At 38.2% G+C, this 20797-nt stretch overlaps 1 protein-coding gene and 1 pseudogene across 1 annotated transcript; both read left to right on the top strand.

Moving 5' to 3' along the window:
* The first annotated feature begins 4774 nt into the window (after positions 1 to 4774).
* LOC145778940 (uncharacterized) lies at positions 4775 to 5392 on the top strand (annotated as a pseudogene).
* A 460-nt stretch (positions 5393 to 5852) lies between these two features.
* LOC145778941 (beta-1,4-mannosylglycolipid beta-1,3-N-acetylglucosaminyltransferase brn-like) lies at positions 5853 to 8525 on the top strand. The gene is made up of 4 exons (XM_082590529.1): positions 5853 to 5953; positions 6870 to 7115; positions 7504 to 7945; positions 8331 to 8525. The coding sequence occupies exons 1-4, from the start codon at positions 5853 to 5855 to the stop codon at positions 8523 to 8525; spliced, it is 984 nt and encodes a 327-aa protein (XP_082446655.1).
* Positions 8526 to 20797: the final 12272 nt, after the last annotated feature.

Consider the following 20797-nt stretch of genomic DNA (forward strand, 5'->3'; position numbering starts at 1 on the left):
CCCGCCTTATTATTGCCAAGGAAGTATCTGCCCTTTGGCGAGTGGAAACACCACAAGAGGAAGCAATCTCTGGAGACTTCACCCCAGAGGAATTCGCCAGCCGCCCTCCGCCTAGTGAAACCACACAAGTCTCCAGGGCCCGATAAGATCTGCCCTGAGCTTGTGCTCCATGCTGGCCCTGCCCTAAAGTCCTGGTTACGTAGATTCCTCTCTTTCTGCCTGCACCACCTCACAATCCCAAAAATCTGGAGAAGAGCTTTAGTAGTTGCGATCCCTAAGCCTCACAAGCCACCAGAGGACCCAAGGAGTTATCGTCCAATATCCCTCCTCTGTGTTCCTTTCAAGATCCTCGAAAGACTGATCTACGCACGCGTCAACCCAATCATCGACCCGCTCCTTCCAAAAGAGCAAGCTGGGTTTCGGCGCGGAAAATCCACCGTAGATCAGGTCGCACTCTTAACCCAAGACATCGAGGATTGCTTTGAGGCAAAAAAGAAGGCCGGCGCTGTTTTTCTAGATCTTACAGCTGCCTATGACACCGTATGGCATCGCGGCCTTACTTGCAAGCTGCTTCGCCTGCTTCCTGACCGACATATGATTCATATGATTATGGAACTTGTCAGGAATCGAAGCTTTACCCTCACCACCGGTAGCTCACGGCGAAGCAGACTGAGACGCCTGAAAAACGGCGTCCCACAGGGATCGGTCCTGGCTCCACTTCTTTTCAACAACTGCACCTACGGCCTGCCAACTACGATCTCTGCAAAATATGCTTATGCGGACGACCTGGCAATTCTTCCACTCCGCAAAGTCGTGGGAAAATTTAGAAGGTTAGAAGACACCTTGAGCCAGGACATGAAAACTCTCTCAGCCTATCTCCAGAACTGGCGACTGAAACTCAGCGAAACCAAAACTGTGGCAGCAGCTTTCCACCTCCATAATCGGGAAGCTGATCGTGATCTACACGTCCAGAACAGCGGAAAGTCTCTGTCCTTCTGCCCCGAGCCAAGATGTCTTGGGGAGACACTGGACAGATCGCTCACATACCGCCACCATTTGGTGTCACTGCGCAAGAAACTCACATCCCGCGCTGCGCTACTCAAGCGCCTGGCAGGCTCTGGCTGGGGGGCGAGGGCTGACACTTTGCGTATAGCAACCTTGGCCCTTGTCTACTCTTCGGCAGAGTGCTGTGCACCTGTTTGGTGCCGCAGTGCTCACTGCCATAACATCGACACTGCCATAAACAGCGCCCTGCGCACAGCGACCGGATGCCTGCGTCCCACACCATTGGACAACCTCCCCATTCTCGCTGGCATCCAACCCGCTGAGCTTCGTCGCGAAGAAGCCACTCTGTCCCTTGGTCGACGAGCACTGGAGCCTAACCATCTTCTCCACCACAAGATCTCTGCTCTCCCAAACGGGCACCCCCGTCGACTGAAATCAAGACACCCATTCGTGCCAGCCGCTCAACTTCTTATCAACGAAGCTGATGTACAAGACATCTCTGCGGCTGCTTGGGCGAACCATAAATGAAGTTCTGAATGGAAGTCAACCGCCACCAGACTCTATTCGTTCATCCCCGACGCCGACACACGCCCCATCGGTCTAACACTACCAAAACAGGCATGGGTACGCCTTGGCCGTCTCCGTACGGGCGTCGGGCTTTTCCGCTCAACCATGCACCAATGGGGAATGGCCTCTTCCTCCTCCTGTGAATGTGGTGCCGAGGAACAGACCGCAGATCACATCATTAATGACTGCTCCATCTTCAAGCCACCTAACGGAGTGGAAGGTCTGCGTGTCATGGATGATGAAACCAAAGATTGGCTGCTCTCTAGTAGCCTTCCAGTGTAGTCCGGGAACATCGTGAATCTGGGGTGGTAAAAGGATAGACCCTCGGCCCCAGACGCTCACACGACGACGACGAACAAGGAATGGTCAGCCTTAACAAAATTTTTAAATTACTTGCAAGAAATATGATTAAAGCAGTAGGCTGCACATAACCATTAAGATGCTAAAAACGGCGTGAACTAAAAATCTGTCCCTTTCCTTGCAGAGCTGTAGGCCTATCCATGCAACGATTTATTTTGCTGGAGGTTAGGTGTTATACACATTGCACTTATAGACATTCGTTTCGATTTGTAGGTAAAAGAATAATTTTTTGTGAAAGTGTGAGCATGGGCTTTAAAATGTCGTTTAATATCTTACAGTGAAAAAAGGCAATGAACGTTCAACAACAGTTCCATAAAATGCGCCAATTTCTTGTAGAATTTATAAATCAGCATGTTACATTGGTAGGCCTATATAAAATGCTTAGTAAACAAATGGCCTACAAGCCGTCGCTGAAACGTCATCACGCAATATAATCCCGTTGAAAATATAAGCATGAAAACCCAAACTGTCAAAAAAGAGGACATTTGAGCATTTTTTAGTGTCCTCGGAGGACAGTTCATTTTTCTCGAAAAAAGAGGACAAATCCTCTTAAAAGAGGACGTATGGTAGCCCTAGTTTACAGCAAAGTCAGCAATAATAGAAAAAATTCCAAGAAACGCAAAAGGCTTGAAAATTTATCAGTAATCTTAAGCGTTATTGGTAGTAGGCCTAAAAATGTGCATACTGTGAAATCCATCTAGCTTGTCAAAGTAGTCGTGTTTGCTTTAGAACAATAACATAATTATCGTAATTTACTGATAATTTCAGATAATAATTTTTTTTGTTTTCTTTGTCAACACTATCATTAAAGCAATGGCAGAACACTGAGTTTTTGTGATAAGAATTACAATATAGGCACTGTATTAGTGGGAATAAAAATATTTGATTGAGGTAGGCTATGTCGCATAGGTAAATGAGAAAGGTTATACTGTATTTGGATTCAATCTGTATTCAATTTTAGTTTCATTAACTAGTGGCTAGTAAAAATATTACTTTTCATGGTCTTTTCACTTGTGTGTTGATCCGAAATAAAATTTATCGGCGATAATCAAATATTGCCTTTGGCGATAACGATAAACGATAACTGAAAAAATAATTGAGCGATAACGATAGGCGATAAAAATTTATCGCCGATAATGCCCATCACTGGTTATTACTACAAGTTGATAGTGAATAAAATTCGAGTATGGGCACTTGGGGCAGAGTGCTGGATTGCATGTGTGGGCTGCATTCGGTCTTGAAGTAGCGTATAGGGTACCGCGTACAATTGTGATTTAGAAAGTTGATTGTTGTAGGCTACTCACTACTCAGTGGCGGCTGGTGCTGTTTGTGAGCAGTGGGACTGCAAACGACTTCGCGAGGGGTTCTGGGGCGTTTCCCCCCAGAAAATTTTGAAAAATCGAATTAAATTTGATGCGTTCTGAGCATGTTTTTATCCCAAATTTTGAAAAAAAATGCATTCAAACTTTGTTGAAAACTTGATGTATTCCTAAGCTGTATTTAAAAAAAAAAACTAACAGAATTGCTTTGGAGACAAACTTTACTAGTATTGAGCTTAGTCTTGACTAGCCTAGCTGTTGCAATTGCATACAAGGTTCAAGTGATTCTGAGATGCCCTAGCACCTCCTATAGCCTGTTGAATACCCTAACTCTACAGCTAACACTTCTAAAATCATGGCTCATCGCTACTCTGCGAAATAAAAACTAACTTTAAAAAGTCTGTAAAGTTATTCGGTGAGGTGGGGCTGTTTTCCATTCAGCCCCAACAGATTCAAAAATTGCTGTAAAATACCAAAAAAGGTGGAGCTTCAAGGATAATTCTTACCCAGAATCTCGGGCTGCAAAGAAGTTTGCCCAAAATCGGTGTTGCCAAACGAAACTTGTAATATTTTAATTTTCAATCCGCATTTCTTAAGTGAAAAAATAACCGGGTCGGACAAATACAGAGGAAAACATATTTTCCCCTCTTCTCTTTCTTTCATGTGGGGCTGCAGCCCTATGACACGAATCTCCACTGGTTGTACCTGTAAGACAGCAGCACGAGCTATACCACTGCAGTATACAGCAGAAAGCGAAAAGTAGAGATTAGATTAAAGTAAAGGTTAGATTGCTCATTGATTGTTTTATTTTTATTTTCAGAGTGATGCAAATGCACAAAATACACCATATAGCTGATGATCTTGGTAGCCCACAGCAAAAAACTGCAAACTTCAATAGAATAAGTGATTTAACAAAGGTTGAGAAATGTTCAAAGTTCTCTGCTCACATCAACTACACAGAATCGTCTTACTCAAAAAAATTCTATAAAGGAAAAAAGACGAAAACTCTTCCATTTCTAGCAACGTTTAATTTACATCCCTGGATACCTGAAAATACAATGCTGTTCGGCAGATGCGGGCAAGAGTCAGGTAATAAATATGAATAAGTCTTTAAATCAACCCCACTGACGCTTGAACAGCGTCTATGGTAACCTGTAATTGCAGTGCCAAATATTCTTGGGATTTCTGCTTTGCCCTTTCTCCATCTGTCATTTTGGATATCATGGAAACCTTTTTGTGAATTAAAGTGTGATTCGATATCGCACAGATTTGTAATCTATGGCGGTTGCAGCGTCAAACTTTCTTAAATCTATTCACACTATATTAGGGTTGCCATACCGTCCGGAAAATTCCGGACATGTCCGGAATTTAGGGTTAAATTTTGCGTCCGGGAGAAATTTAAAAAAATGCTCAAATGTCCGGAATTTTATGATGGCACTCTTGCATTTTCTCGTGCTGTCATGGCATCTCGAGAAGGCACTCTTGCATTTCACGCTGTTAAGCATCATCATAGCTTTTTGTCCATGGACTGTACATCTGCTTTACTTAAAAAGATTTTCCCTGATTCTAATGTAGCGAAGAAGTTTAGTAGTGGCCGCACAAAGACAGAAAAAGTTGTTACCAGCGTGCTTGCGCAATATTCTATTGATGCTGTTCTGAAAAGTTTTGAAGAAAACGATATCGCGTATTTTGGCGTTGCAACAGATGTCAGCAATCACAATGAACTGAAAGTACAGTATTTCCTGTAATTATTCAATAATTTGACTGGAGGAAAGGTGGTTTGCAATCAAAATTGATTGAGTTTACAAACAAGGCAAACGAGACAGCCGACACAATAGCCACTTATGTAAAAGATCTTTGAAAAAAGGATGCTTTGGAAAAAATGTGTGGCATTTACAGGAGACAACTGCAATACTATGTTTGGAGGAATTCGGCGTAATGAGCAAGGAAACAATGTGTTTGCAAAGTTAAAGAAAATGTTAAACCCATCATTGATTGGGGTTGGCTGTTTAGCACACGTTTTGAACAATTGTATCCATCATGGGGCTGAAAGAATAAACATCGATATTGAAAATAATATCAATAAGATATATCAATATTTTTCTATTTACACAGTTACAACTGAACAACTGAAAGAATAGGCCTACTGTAAATTTGCAAATTGTGAATACAAGATACTTCTCTCTCATAGCAAGACTCGCTGGCTCTCCTTGTTTCCTGGAATTTCAAGATTGTTAGAAATGTTTTCACCCCTGAAGTCCTACTTTTTGTCACAGAAACATCCACCAATAGTTATTAAACGGTTCTTTGAGAGTGAAATGAGCGAGTTATACCTTTGGCATATGCACTCAGTAATGTCCGTGTTTCATGAACGTATTCAAGTAGTTGAGAGAGAAAACAATTCCGTTGCAGAAGTGCTAGAAAATTTGGAGCTGGTTCATAAGGTGCTTGAGGAAAGGAAGAATGAAAACTTTATGTCCTTGAAAGTTAAAAGGCTTTTAGTTGAAAAAAGAGAAGAGGGATATGAACATGAATACAACAATTTTCTTTCCGAAGTTGCAAACCTCTATGAGAGATGCTTAGAGTACGGTACCTGTGCAAATGGATGAAACCAATGGAAAAGTTTGCTTGTTTCAAATGGATGACCTTGAACGAGATACCAAGTTGGAAGGATGTGGAGCCTTGCCTTGGATATCTGATTGGTAAAGAGGTTGATGTGGACGATGCAAAGTGCTTTGACCAAATCTGTAACTTGAAGCAGTTTGTGGAAAGTTACCTACAGGACGAAGAATTTATTAAATTGCCAACGCATAAGAAATGGTGCAAATATTTCGATCAGTCTACGAACATCACATGCCACTCAGAATTTTTAAGGATTGTACAGTTTTTCTTTGCTGTTACATCCCACAATGCCAATGTAGAGAGAGTCTTTTCACTGATGCAAAGTCAGTGGACTAAAGAAAGAGACAAGTTGAGCGTTGCGACGATGAAAGGCATATTGACTCTTCAATATAATTTCAAAGATATGTGCTGTAGTGAATTTTTGTCATTTTTGAAATCACACAAGGCCCTATTGAAAAGAATTAGATCTTCAGAAAAATATGCATGGTCAGAAGAGTAAATTTGTAGTGACTTGACTTACAAGCGTGTCTTTAATTTGTTTTAAGCATGTACTGTAATTGCTGTTCTTCTTTTTTCGGCACAACCTAATTCTCATTATTATTTTTCACTCTGAAGTTGAGATTTTTTTCAGTGACTATCCGTAGCTATATTTAGAGAGTGCTTATCCTGCCTGGTGTGAGATTCTGCTCGTGACAGAAGACAATACTTTTCATTTCGGTAGATGGCGCTTTAGCATGAGTATCGTACAACTTTCGTAGCTTTAGCATTTCGGTAGCGCATATATATGGTCTCATGAAAATAGTCATGCAGTGTCCGGAATTTTGCTTTTTCAAATATGGTAACCCTACACTATATACCCATAAGGCATGTTAGAACGCTGATTAACTTCCATTTGGAAAGCATTCGATTGACCTACCATTCATAGTTACAAAGACTTTCCACAGATTGGAAAGCCACTGTGATGTTCCGCGTTTTTTGCTCATCACATTTGTATAGTCTACTTTTCTCGTCAGCTAGAGTGCGGTGGAATATGCTCTTCTTGATCAAATCTGCTGCTGACAACTTGAAGCGTCGTGAGGTCATTCGATCCACATGGGGATCTGTCAAGATGTTTGATGGAGTTTTGTTGGAAAGTGTATTTCTCATTGGATTATCCGACAATAAATCGTTGCAAAGTTCAATTTTTAGGGAGCATAACCGATATGAGGATATTCTGCAATTTAACGAAAAAGACAGCTTCAAGTATGTGTCAGATGCGCACCAGCCTACATTCCAGCTGATCAAATGCTTGTGATTACTTATTTAAACCTGGGGTTTTCAACCCGAGGTTCAGAGAACGATTTAAGAATAAGTCGTACATCAACGCTTTCGGTTTAGAAAAACTCATCGCATTTAGAAAGTGTGCTAAAAATCATTTCTTTCAGAATAGGGCCTAATTTTTCAAATTTTTTATTCCAAATTATTCTTTGAGTTTATTGGTATGGAGAATTAATAATTTTTCGAAAGGAGTCTGTGACTACAAGAAGTTGGAAACCACTACTAAAGTAAAATCGCTAGATAAAAATTGCAACAGTTCGCTTCATTTCCTTTAACTTTTTACTTCGTTTATTTTAATATCATTTTCATTTAGGTTTCTTCCTTATAAAGTGTTAGCTGGAATGCAATGGGCATCGGGTGTTCTTCCCAAGAACTGGCTTTACTCCTCTGTTGATGATGACATTCTGGTTAACCCTAGCAATGTCGTCGATTACTTTCACAAATCTCTTGCAAACTACACGACTGAAACAAACGACATATGTTTTGACTATCTCCCAATGGTGTGCGTCTATAGCTTTCAACTTAAGGATTTAACGTCAAGAAACAAACTTACAAAGTGGTATGTATCACGAAAGCAATACAGAAGAAAGTATTGGCCTGCACATTGTCGCGGTGGCATGTACGTCATCAGCAAGATGATGCTCTTCCAGTTGTTAAATGTTTCGAAAACAATCCCTATCATCAATGGAATGGATGATGCGTGGATTACTGGGCTAATGAGGAGAAGACTACTTAAAAATGACACCAATATAATTGTAAGATTGTGTTCGCTGTACTAAGCTTGCAACATGGAGATAATACACATCTACGCTTGTTTGTAACTATCAATAAATTATTAGGCAATCATTAAGGTTGCTATACTGTATTTCAGAAACAGCAATAGATTAAACTTTATATGAAAAGGAGCGTTCTTCCTGGCAGTCAGCACAAGGCTGAGTACTCAGTAGCACAGCGAGCGATTGCAATTCGCTCACCATAACGGTGTCTGTGGTATGAATCGTGGGTGCGATACTGATGAGCCTAACCTTATGGGCGAAACAAGTGTCTATCTCTGTCAGTTCTTGCTACAATCGGCTGCCGAGAAGTATTGAACTTTTGTCCGATTCCTAAAAACAACTCTTGACACATCTTTCTATTCAGGCAGCACCAATGGCGTCCATGACTGATAAGGAGCTTGCATTCTTGAATCTCAACATCAGCTCTCTTCTTGTTAAACACTTCTGGGGAAACACCAAAAAACGTGCCACTGATGTTCCTAAAGAAATGATGAAGGAATGGAAGAAATTAGAACCAACAATAAATGATAAGATCGAATGCAAAGAAAATATAACATAAAGTTGAGAGGATTACTTTGATAGGAGAGGTCTTGTCTTGGTTGATGAAAGAACTAAAAAATATAGGCCTGTCTAACAAATCTGGCCTTCTAAAAGCAATATATGATTGGAATACTCTATTGATTGATTGTGGAAATGTTTGTCCTTGGCTCGGATGAAAAAGCCACTTTGGAAACTTCATCATTGTAGTTTTGCATATTTGACGCTTTGAACCGCTGACCCAAGCCTGGTTACTAAGATTGACGGAGTAAAGTGTTGAACTGTTGTTTTTCATGAATTATTTTACCCACAAGATGTCACTGAATGTAAAGCTGTCGTTGAATTGCTTTGCTCAAGAGCACACTTGGAGAGTTAAACCAGCGCCGCTTGGTTTTCCATTTTTTCATTCATAAAGCGGAGCCCCGAAGCAACTAGGCTATCGCGGTGGGCATTGTTCGCATTTGAGTGGTCTCCTACTCAGACAGCAAAATTCAACATTTTTACATTGATTCAACGTCTGCAGACAACTGGGAATGAACGCTCACGACTCGATTCATTATTTGGCTCGTTTGCGAGTGATTGTTTGATTACTATTGTTGTTCACTGAAACGTTTATAATTAGAAACTTCGGGTCAAAGAAATACAATTGATTTTATCGAGCCAATGAATTAAAATAGCATTTTCAAGCGGAATATCTCGCTACCGATACTGCTCCATTGTAACAAATGTGACGAAATACGACAACTTACAATTTGTTCAACATTGTTTTTCGGAGTCAAGTCGTCCGATTTCGTTACGTGTTACAAGAAAGAGGAAACTGTAACTTGAGCTGTGCGGAACATAGGCTAATGTAAAGACAACTACAATCACAAATCAGTCCATTTTTTCCATTGATTCAAAATGTAGACACTGAATGAATGTAAAAAACGATTGATTTGCTGTCTGGATTGTGATATGCGATATATTCAAGTTTAAGGAAAAGAACAACTAAATTTTTTTTTGCAATGTAGGTCGTTGTAATAAAAGTTTTGCTGCTAAGATGCCGATAAACTGGCGATTTCTTGTTTCAGTTCAGCAAGTTTAAAAAAAAATGAGCTATGGTTGCCAAACTCACAAGATGATATGCAATGAAAGAGGTTTTTGGTATGTATGAAAAAAAGCATCATCTTTTACAATTCACACTTTTTAAAAAGCAATAGCCTAGTCCTTCTTTTAGATTTCCAGTAGCCTAAACCATAAATATGTTAGCCTAAAAAAGATAAAGTTCAAGTTGTAAGGACAGTTGTTGAGATGAGTTAGTTAGGCTAAACCACAACCGCACTTTATGATTGTATTAGGCTATTGTTGGTATTCTCTGAAGTAGCATCATAATTATGTAAAAAAAATGACTACCAGTGCGTTGATTGTGAGATCAAAACAATGTCTGAATATATTTCTGAGGGTGCAGCCTTCAATTAGCTATTTTTTGTTATGATTAGCAAAACATTTTAAACATAATAGTTTTGATAATATGACGTCAATAGCAAATCTAGGAGAGAGCATATGTGCCTCTCTTAAAGTAGAAAAATGCTCAGCAGAGCGATCCTCCATAATCTAGACCAGTGGTTCTCAACCGGGGGTCCGTGAAAGTTTCCGAGCTCTCGGCATGATTGATAAATTGCGAATTATTCTTTTTGTGCTTTATTTATGTAGGCCTATTAGCCTACAGTGATTCTCAAACTGTAAGTCGCAACGCACTGGTGCGTCGTTTGAAATTGCAAAGGACATTGCACAAAGGTTTGGTTTCTTAACTAAAAAGTATCATATAAATGACTTACGCCTTTTAATAAAGCTATGTTCAACTTAATTCTTTTGAGCCAGCAGATTGTTGATCAATGATTTACTTGGAAATGCAAACGTTAGTCAGCACTCTATTGCCACTCACAGTTTGCAATGACTGTGATTATGACGAATTAATAGTGATTACAAATGATAAAAGAGAGAAATTCTTTTTAACGGTCACAAAAATTTCTACCGTATTTACTTTTGATAAAATTAATAGAAAAACATCAGATGAGCATATAGATTACTGATGTTTGATCCTGTGTGCCAACAGCTCATTACATAATTTCGTTAAGTGAGTTGCGAATTTAGGAAATTCCTCTTATTGTGTTGCTTCCAAACTTATGTAAGATATGATTCCATAAGGAGACTCGATATACCAAAATTTCAAGTAGAAATTTTTAGGGGTCCGCGACCGCTTCGAAAGCACCAAAAGGGGTTCACCATGGCCACCTGGAGATGCGGCCTGATTTGTCACATTTTGATTACAGCTAGCCTACTGCCAGTGCTTGACTGACATTTTTTGAGATGTTTTTACTTTTTGCAGTTTCCTAATGACATAAAACTTTTTTGTTGCCTTTGGGAAGCAGTAGCAAATGAGAAAAAGTACGTTGAAAAACGCAAAATCAGACTGTTATTGAAAATTAACAGTCTGACTAAAATCTTCGAAATAAAGTTTTCTTTGTTTTTCAACATGTGAGAATGTTAAAACCTATTGTGTCATCTGGGGAAAAGAGTAAAGAAAGCGTAAAAATCTAATTTTTAGAAAAATTTATTTAAACGTTCGCCCAAAGTTAGAAGAACCTGGAAATTTCTGCAAAATGTGACAAATCAGGCCGTATCTTTAGGTGGCCATGGGTCCACCAAGACAAAAAGGGTGAAAACCACTGATCTAGACTAAAGCTTAACTTTTTAGATTTTAAAGGTTCAATTTTTGTAATGCGCGATTGGATGAATAAGTTGTGTGCCTTCTTTACAAAAAACTGCCTAGCCTGTGCCTAGCCTACACAAACTTATACATGACAAAATATTTTCTTTTCAGATGATATTGTATCTCTACAATCTCGCTATCAATCTCGTATCTCGCTAGAATTGTTTCTACACATTTTGTTTTTTGTATCTCGCTTACATATATGCATATATCATAATTGAAACTTAATCAGAACTTCACAGAAAAATGTTGCAATGAATGCCAACACAAAAATGCTATTGGAAACTGATTATAACTTTCAGCAGCACACATTAAAAAGTCAAGAGCCAAAAAGAAATTCTTCAGTAAAATATCGACTGACTTCGTCCCAACTAACGCACACGTTTAATTCGTCTTTCACGGAGCCTCCGTATTTACAAAGTGCTTCAAAATTGCCCCACATTCTTCAAAGTTCTTTTGCATCGCAATTGTATGAGCGACGAAAGCAGATAAAACCTTTTTCAACCTCTGCATTTTCGTCAACAGCAGCCGTTCTAAGTCCACCCAGTAGCAGAAATGATTTTTCTTGTAATCAGTTTTATATCAAGAAAGCTGTTGCAGAACATCTTCAAGAAAAATTTGTCAATACAAAACTGATCTCTGAAGGTAAATCCGTGCAAGCTAGTGACCCTACCATAACTTCCAGCATACATACCAAATCATCACTGAATTCCAAAGCTGCGAGCCAGATTGACGATGCTTCAAAGTCTTTTCTAACTAAAGAGTCTTTTAATGTTGTTCCATTTTATGATGCAAGAGAAGATGAAGGTGGTGGCGCGGTAATGGCCATGAACTCTTTTGCTGACGATACCAAAACTCCTATGATACTTGGAGAAAATTATGATAAAGCAACTGATACAGAAAAAACAACTTTATCGTTTGTTAAAGTAAAAAATACCAGTAATAAAGATAATCTTACCAAGAAAACTTTCAAACAAACCAACAACAACAACAAAGAGAATCTTCCTTACTCAGCCTTTTCACGACTTCTTCACAAACGGGAAGTTGATAGTGTGTCAAACATGACAAGGACAGAAAAAAAGGTTCATTTCAATGGAACTGTCACTACCAACCAAATAACGGTGGCACCATCTTATGCATCAACACTCAATTTATCTCTGAGCGATCAATCAAAGCTTCGCGGTCACTTCATCCCTTTGGACCACGCATCGACTTCCAATGGCGAGCCTGCAAATTTTAAAGAATCTGACTCGGCCAAAGCAACAATCAATAAGTTTAGAGGTGTTTCTTGGAACGACGACCTTAGAGAAAACGATCCCTCCACTTTTGTTACTCCAGTAATGAAAGTTGTTGTAACTAAAAGAGAAACTCCTGTTGAAAAATGGAACGAAAAGTCAAATGTTTCTGCAGTCGCATGTATACCAGATTTTAAAACAACTCGGCAAAAAGGTAGAGCTGCTTTCATAAACAGGATCAGTTCTGGCAAAAAGCCCAGTTCTGGCAAAAAGTTGAAAGAACGACCATCCACAGCACTGGCAGCCTACAGACTTACGCAAACAAACAAGAGAGTGGATACCACCAAAGTTCCTAAACTTGTTCCGAGAAAACTAACAGTTGTCACACCTAACTTTTTTACTCAACCAACCACAACTAACCGAAATTACTCTCAGCGTTCTCAGAGTGCCAAGTTATTGTCAAGTAATTCGACGTTTTCAGCATCTGTTCCGGAAAGCAATCGTTATATTAACTCAGGAAACATCTCAAAAAAGCTAGCGTCATCCAAAACACAAAATCTACGAAGTCGTTTAGCGAACACAAACAGAAATTCTTCTACCATCATAGCATGCACCACCCATCGAGAGCCAACAAATGTCTATGAGAACCAAGTAGACGTCGACGCAGTGCAATCAACAAATTCATCTATTGCTCTTCCCACAGCAGAAAACTTATCTGATCCCAGTACCGTAGCTACTTCTTCTCCGCAAGTGTCGCTTGTAGATATCCAGCCAATTGATTCAATGCCAGATTACAAAAACTTTTGTGACCCGTGGAAAACTGAACTTATCCTAAATTGGCTTAAAGATGTCAACAAAAAGCGTAACATCGAATCTAGACTTCGTCGTGCTGCTTCTGTAAAGACGCGTGTTGCAGCGGCATAACAGCTCATCGCTTTTTGTATTTTTTTTAGGGAATGCATAATTATGGCATCCCACCTGGAGAGTTACATAATAAGCTGGTAACTGTTTGTTTGGTTTTAGTCATTCAGTCAAAGTAATACTTTCAGCTAACATTTGTTTCAACTGTGATCAAAGTGTATTCACATATTGATTTAATTGACGGAATGTTTTGTTTAAAATTAGAGGGGGGGATTAATCAGCTTTTTTTTTAAATCCAATTTTAGTCCTGGTTTTACAATACAACGGACACATTCTAAGACTTCTCGAAAAAAAGTTTGAAGTTTTTGTCCAATAAACCCCCCCTCCTACTCAAAAAATCGCTTTTCGAGTTTTATTTAGGCTACTAATATTGTATGAACGTCACTTTTTATTTATGGCATTTAAAGTTCAAATATGACTTGCTACTGTACTAAAACACATTAAATATGTTGCAAGACTGCCGTAAATATTTTTCTGTTCTTAGTTTCTTAGTAAAACACGGGGAAGTGGTCATTTTGATTTGTGCGCATGACTATGCGCAAAAGCGTGACTATATGCAAAGAGCTTGTATAAAGTTGGTTGTAGTTGAGCCGCCGTAAATTGACTAAAAGCTATTTCCAAAAATTAATTTTCAAAAAAAAACTCGCTTTAGCTTGTTTTGTTACGATAACTGATTTACCTGATAAAACGTCTTTGGCTTCTTTCTGCAAAGATTTACTTTGCGTTTTCGCTTTAAGCTCTCATTCTGAGATTCTTCGCTCAATCCCTCTCCATCTACTTGTCTATTTTGTCAGCCGGTTTCAGTTTCACCACGTAGATTGACTTGCCTTTGGTATGGTTCTTCTGCAAATCTGTAACAACCAATTGAACACTTCAGGCTAATAACAGCTGCTCAACAGCAAGTTGTTGTAATGGATGTTTGTCGACGCGAGGTGGTTGTTGAGAAAGCTGTATCAAAAAGTTTTGGGTTTTGAGACAAAAAGGGGTGGTTTGGACAAAAATTTTAATTTTTTTAAGGGTTTTAGAATTTGTATTCTAAAATCAGGGCTTAAGGTGAAATTAAAATTACCCCCCCCCCTCAGGGCCGGATTTAGCCTAAGCGCTGCCCTAGGCAGATACGAAAAGTGCCGCCCCCTAAAAAAAAATTTCATGGTGCGCTACGATTTATATTTTCAATTCCTTACAAAAAAGTTATTTGCACTGTTTATTTGAATACGGTACATCAATGAATGTCATTGTATAATGAACGAATTGTTTAAAATCGCTTCCGGCGGGCTTTTTCTCTTGCAAACAAATCAATAATTTCTTCAAAGTCTGTAGAAACATGAGTTAATCCTCAAAAATGTGAGATCATTCATTGTTTACATACTTTAAGCATCAAGGCAAGTACACAAAATAGCCTGCAACTTTTCCATCAACCTAACATTGACTAAAAACATTTTTTTCTAGGCTCCTTTAAATTTACTAACAGTGAAACAAACCGAACAAAAATTAATAAAAATTGCGCAGACAAACCCTATAGTCCTCCATACTAAGCGAGACAGATAAATAAAAGAAGCGCTAAGCAGCACATATTGTTGAAAACCAATCAAGCGTAAAGTACTCTAGGGGCGATGACTTGCCGCACTGTTTATAAATGTGTGTGATGTGATAAGATATTTATTAATTCCTATATATCTGTTGTGAATTATTATATTCACGTACAGCATTATCAATGTAATATATTCGTATATTTTGCCGCCCCCAATAATTTGCCGCCCTAGGCAACTGCCTACTCTGCCTACTGCTAAATCCGGCCCTGCCCCCCCCCCCCCCCCTATTAAAATGCTATTAGCTGTTGACTTCCAATGAAAAAATCAAACTGTTTCTTATGACTCCACTCTTTCCAATCGCAGGAAAGCTATTTTTCCTTATGATAGCATCAACGGAAAGCATAGATTTCCATTCAGTGAAGTTTGTTTGATGCACTGTGAAAGGTAAAACATTTTAACTGCAAGGAGATTTCAAGTTGTCAACTTCGACGATTCTTCAGAAATTGGTTCGATGCCGGTTCGACTCTCGGGGTGTGCGCTTGAGCAACGCATACTAAAGACTGCTCTGCATTCAGCGGCACCTAATGGATGGAATAATTCTCCGGCAACAACGCTTCAACAATCGGAAAGTTCACTCTGTCAATCTCGGTAACCAGCTCTGCGGCAAGAGCCTCTACAAGTATGCGAAACTGCCAGGAATAACCTATCGAGGCTTTGTCAGTCCAAGGATAAAAATTCAAAACCAACGAACTAAGTTAAAAGCCTAAACAACTATTTTATAACTGCCAACATCATTGCATCTTAACAATTTTTGTGGGGACAAGAGCTCATAGCTTCAAAATAAGCATAACGATAAGGGATAAAAGAGACAGAACCAAGCTGGAAAAAATCAAATTTTTGGTTGGGGGTTGAAGGGAAGTGCTCCTCAATTTTTTTGTCTATTTGTAACATATAATGTATTATTTAGAAAGCGGCTCATGGTCAAGGGTCCCCTCCAGAGATCCGCTATCGACTGTCATAAAAAAGTTTTTCCTGACAGAAATTTAGCCTCGAAGTAAAACTTTGATGCAACGTATTATGGATCTTTATTTATTTTGCGCTATGCAACTACTTCAAATATTTTATCAAGTTTAATATCAGCTGCTTTGTATAAAGTGCAAATGCATTTTATGGTCTCGTTATTATTACATGTATGTGATAATTGAGTTCTGTTTGCGCTATATAAAAAATCAGGTTTGTGATGTTTTGTTTTTGGTGTAATTTCACAACTGATCTTTGAAGTTGTTTTTCAGAACAGCCTAATGTCTGTTCTCTATAAATTTGGCTTTCGACAAGCGTTGTCTCACAATGTTGTAATAAGCACCGAAACGAAACATTCTAGTCCGCCAGTTTCAACGAGATAAAATTAATAAAATAAAACAATCAACTCTTTCAAAGAAAAAAAATCGACACCTATCGCAGAAGAAATATTATATGGCCTATCTGTTACAAGAGCATGAACATAATGGCAAAACAAAGTGCAACTTCTGAGTAAAATACCCATTGCTTCAACATTATATACAGCAATATGCAGGTAAACCGGCTAAGTAATAAAGATTTTAGGCTAACTCATAAGACAACACAGCAAAATTGTCGGCCATTTTGAGTGAAATCAACCTGTAAATACATGTAGTCCCGGATGTAATCTAACAAAAGTGCTGCGTTTCGACGCCGATCAAGAGCATGTTTCGTTGACAAGGGATGGAAAGGGGCAGATACGTTTGAATTCGTGCCGTGATGGATGAGTATTTTAAAGCGGAAACATAGCGTATTGTTTACTGTAGTGCTTTGGATAAATCTAATTAGAAGACAAAAAAACAACTTCAGCTTAGGAATAAAACTAGCTCTTACCTCGATACATTTTTCAAAAGTGTGCCTCACGTGTAAAATATTCGAGTTAAAAGAATATAATTTACAGAAACTGTAAGCTATGGTGAAAAGCATGGCAATTCAAATGCATGAAAGGCTACACCATAGGCTAAAGCCTGCAAATTTTCAAGAAATAAATAATTGAAATACTTCCGTGGGTGTGAATGAAGTTTTTTTGAAATGATAAGCTAACTTAAATTTTCAACCATCATCATCATTAAGTTTTGCATTGCCATTCATCTTATAAATGTTGCTTTAAAACTCTGATCGTTACCCAACTTTTTTCCAGATCCGCTATTGCATTGTCGCATATTTACATTTTTAATCACATTTCATTCAAAAATCTGTTTATCTTTAAGTTGGTACATTTATATTTCAGTAGTAAAAATGAGCCCCCTTCAAAAGGGAAAAACTAAGAAACTACCCGTTTTTCCTTTACAATGTTTTCTAGAAGGGAAAGTTGCCCGACTTCTCCCCCTCAATGTGACCCTTCTCACACGGCCCTGATTGTCTGACATTTTCGAACCGATTAGCTTATGTTTAGTTTTTATAAATCATTTCATCGAAATCATGTTTGAAGAGTAGATTATTGCTGCCAGGATTAATAGTTGTTTTGACTTAGAATGACAGGTTGGCGATCCTTTTCAAACCAACCGCCAAAAAGGAGTGCATATAGCCTAGCTATTCAGTGCTCACATAGCCCAGTGACCTCACTTGCAGAACCAAAATTATGCATGATTATGGAAAATCGAGGATGGAATTTTCTGTGTGGTCAAACACGGTAGAAAAAATAAAAACCTCCTTCGGAAAAATTTTGCAATCAATGCTGCAATCGCTACAATTATTTTGTCAACTGCAAAGCGATAACTTTATTTAGAAAGCTCATTTGGAAAAATCACAACACTTCAAGTTCTCAGTGTTTATGACTCTAGCAAACACTCCCAGTTAGAGCAGTGTTAAACTTGTTCAACCTTCAAAATATAATAGGTTACCCTATGTTTTTACACTTCTACAAAGGGAACAGCAACAAGATATAAATTTCGTTGCTGTTAAAAATGCTACGAGATAACAATGTTGCAACGAGATTAAAATGTTGCAAATTTCTTACTTTATTGATAGCAGTTTAGCTTTCCTGTCACTATCTTAAAAATGCTGTGACGTTTACAAACTACCAACGACTTTCTCAGAAATTCGTTGAATTCTCCCTTAAACTTGTAAGAGCAGCGATAGGTTTACAAAAACAACAGGTGCCCTATCAGTAGGCTATGGCGTGAGAAGTAATTTTGTCTTTACATGGTTCCAGTTTAGATTGATCAACTCCAAATCAGTTATCGAAATTTAGCTATTTTGCAATGAAAGTGATTTTATTGATGAATGTAATATCAATAGGCTAACAGCCCAACTGCGTGTAAAACAAATTAACTGCAGAAAAATTGAAGGCAGTAGTATAATATTGTGCTTTGTTTCAATTTTATCTTAAATGCCTATGAAAAATTTGTTATATATCTAATACAATAAGGCACAAAAATACAGTAAAGAAAATGCTGGATGACTATTAGCCTAGGCACATTTAGTCTATTCTTAGGACAGCTTTTTAAAAAGTTACTCCAATCACCAAGTGACACCCACCGCAGTCAACTGCGTTTCTGCGTTAACACAGCTGCATCTTGAGATAGCAGTAATTATTTCAAATTAACTTATCGCATGAAAAAAAACATTTTGTAAGAACATTGACAGCTGCGCTTTTCGATTAGGCTTACTTGATAGCTGTTACAAAGTGTATTGTAAGCTAGGTCCAAAAAGCAGTGGAAAAAAGTTGTTAAATTCATTCGTTAAAAGAAGGCTACAAACGTGCAGTTGCCTGTGTGTTTGTTTAACATGCTGGAGCAAAAATACTGCTCATAGTCTTGATATAGTGCAGAAGAGCCAACAAAATTAGTTTTGTGTAGCCTACACGCACCAGACATCAGAAATGTTAGAAAAAAAAAAACTCGTTGTCAAAAGCAGATGGAAAATTGCACATTTATAGAACAAATGTCAAGCAAGCCTACTAGTACAAAAGTTCCTTTACAGAAAAAAAACTGCAGCAATTGCTACATGTCTCCCAGGGACGTTGACAGGGGGGGTCTAGGTGGTACTTTCGGACCCGGGCCCGGAATATTTAGGAGGCCCGAATTTAAAAGATTCCCCGCGACTTCAAACATTATCAAGGTCTTAATATAAATAGATCTAAAGAAATTGCCATCACAGGTTAAAACAGTCACTTCAGCCTTCAGATGGTGAAGTACCGAGCCCCCTTCCGGGTATAGCCTAGTGATTTTCCTAACCACAATTTTTTTTTCAAAAACACGAAATAATTTTCTTCACCCACTCTTTAATTCTGAATATACTGTATATATTTTTGGTGGTAATCACTTCTAGATACTTGCGTCTACATTACAAAGAATTAATTTCAGCCAAAAACTCCAACAATTTTAAACATATCGACAAAGATCGTGATTGAGAGCAAGGATTTCGCGGTTTACGGAGAAATCCCTATTGCGTAGTTGCGCAGTTGGAGAAATTCGTGGATACAAGAAATCTTTGAGTATATATATACTATACATATATAAATGATATTTCTCTTAATTTTCTACTTTGAACGGCAGTGTCATCCTCATTTTAACAGCACATCAATAAAATTTTGTACACAACCTTTATATTCATAACATTGTCGATAAAGGGGGCCCGAAAATAAATTGGTACCGGGCCCGAGGAATCCTGTCAACGGCCCTGATGTCTCCTGCTTCACATCAAGCAGCATTCGTGAAGGTGTTAGCGCTTTCAAATTTTTTTAGATATGTTGCTCTAGTGGAGATACTGTTGCTCTGGTGTATATATAATCAATTGAATTTCTTGCTAGCGTGATAGCCTACGATAATTTGCAAATTTGACCAGTTAATATTACAAGTTTATCCAAAAAAGTAATCCAAAAGCTGAGACAAAACATAAAAGAGAGTAATTTTATTGAAAAGTATATTAATAATTGTAGGATTATTCCTGATGTCGTGTTACTATTTTCTTTCTTTTACGGCACAGTTTTAAATTGCTCTTACAAATTATGTGGCTTGTTTTTGCATTACGTTTTATCGGTCTGCTTTCTCTGTCAAGCGGTGGAATGGATTGGCAGATGGACAACCGCGTTACGGACTTTTCCCCAAGCCAAAGAGAAAACATCTTAATTACAAAATGTCTGACCCAAACTGGTACAATGTAAGTTTATCCTCAAATAATGACTTTTTATTGTCAACTGAAAATAAATCCTGAGTTAAGGTTCTGAAAATAATAATTTGCTTCTTTCTAAAGCAAAACTAAGTGCAAAAGGAGCTACACGCTGCTACAGTAACGTAGAAGTCACTCCAGAACAAAAATATGTAAAGTACTGTAGAATAGGCTACGTAGCAAAAAAAGCACCATGTTTGCATTGATCACTTGCTTGCAGTGCAATTCAAAAATTCTCACAAGTTTTCAAAAATACTTGGCTATAGTTTGGTCGGTGAGTAATCTTTAATTTATTGTAAGTCAAACTAGTTTTCTTACAACTTCGTACCAGCTACTCGCCTAAAAATGCATTAGGATTTGAAATATATTATAATCAAAACTACGGTAGATTATTGAAGCTTTTGGAACGATTTCATGACATCCCCATTTTCTGTTTTTTTGCTGCAGAAGAGGTCACCGCAACATCAGAATGTGTAACAGACTGCGTGCAGAAGCAACGCTAATGCACGATAAAAGCCGAAAAACTCAAAACAGGCGTAAGTTTTGCATGGCTTTAGAACTGCTTATAATTCGTTTGGCTTCTGGTATAGCCCAATTTATTTTATTTTTTTATATTTCTTAAAAAATTATAAGTCCATTATGGATAGTAGTTTTCTCTCGATCAAGTTATAAAGACATAATAATA

Source organism: Aplidium turbinatum, chromosome 10 (genome assembly GCF_918807975.1).
Source record: "Aplidium turbinatum chromosome 10, kaAplTurb1.1, whole genome shotgun sequence".
Taxonomy (NCBI): Eukaryota; Metazoa; Chordata; class Ascidiacea; order Aplousobranchia; family Polyclinidae; genus Aplidium; species Aplidium turbinatum.

Bases quoted from the DNA above. Each gene is read 5' to 3' on its own strand.
- LOC145778941 (XM_082590529.1), top strand. From the start codon at position 5,853: ATGGATGAAACCAATGGAAAAGTTTGCTTGTTTCAAATGGATGACCTT. The intron at 7,116-7,503 runs GTATGTGTCAGA...ATTTTCATTTAG, and splicing joins AACGAAAAAGACAGCTTCAA to GTTTCTTCCTTATAAAGTGT. The intron at 7,946-8,330 runs GTAAGATTGTGT...CTTTCTATTCAG, and splicing joins AAAATGACACCAATATAATT to GCAGCACCAATGGCGTCCAT.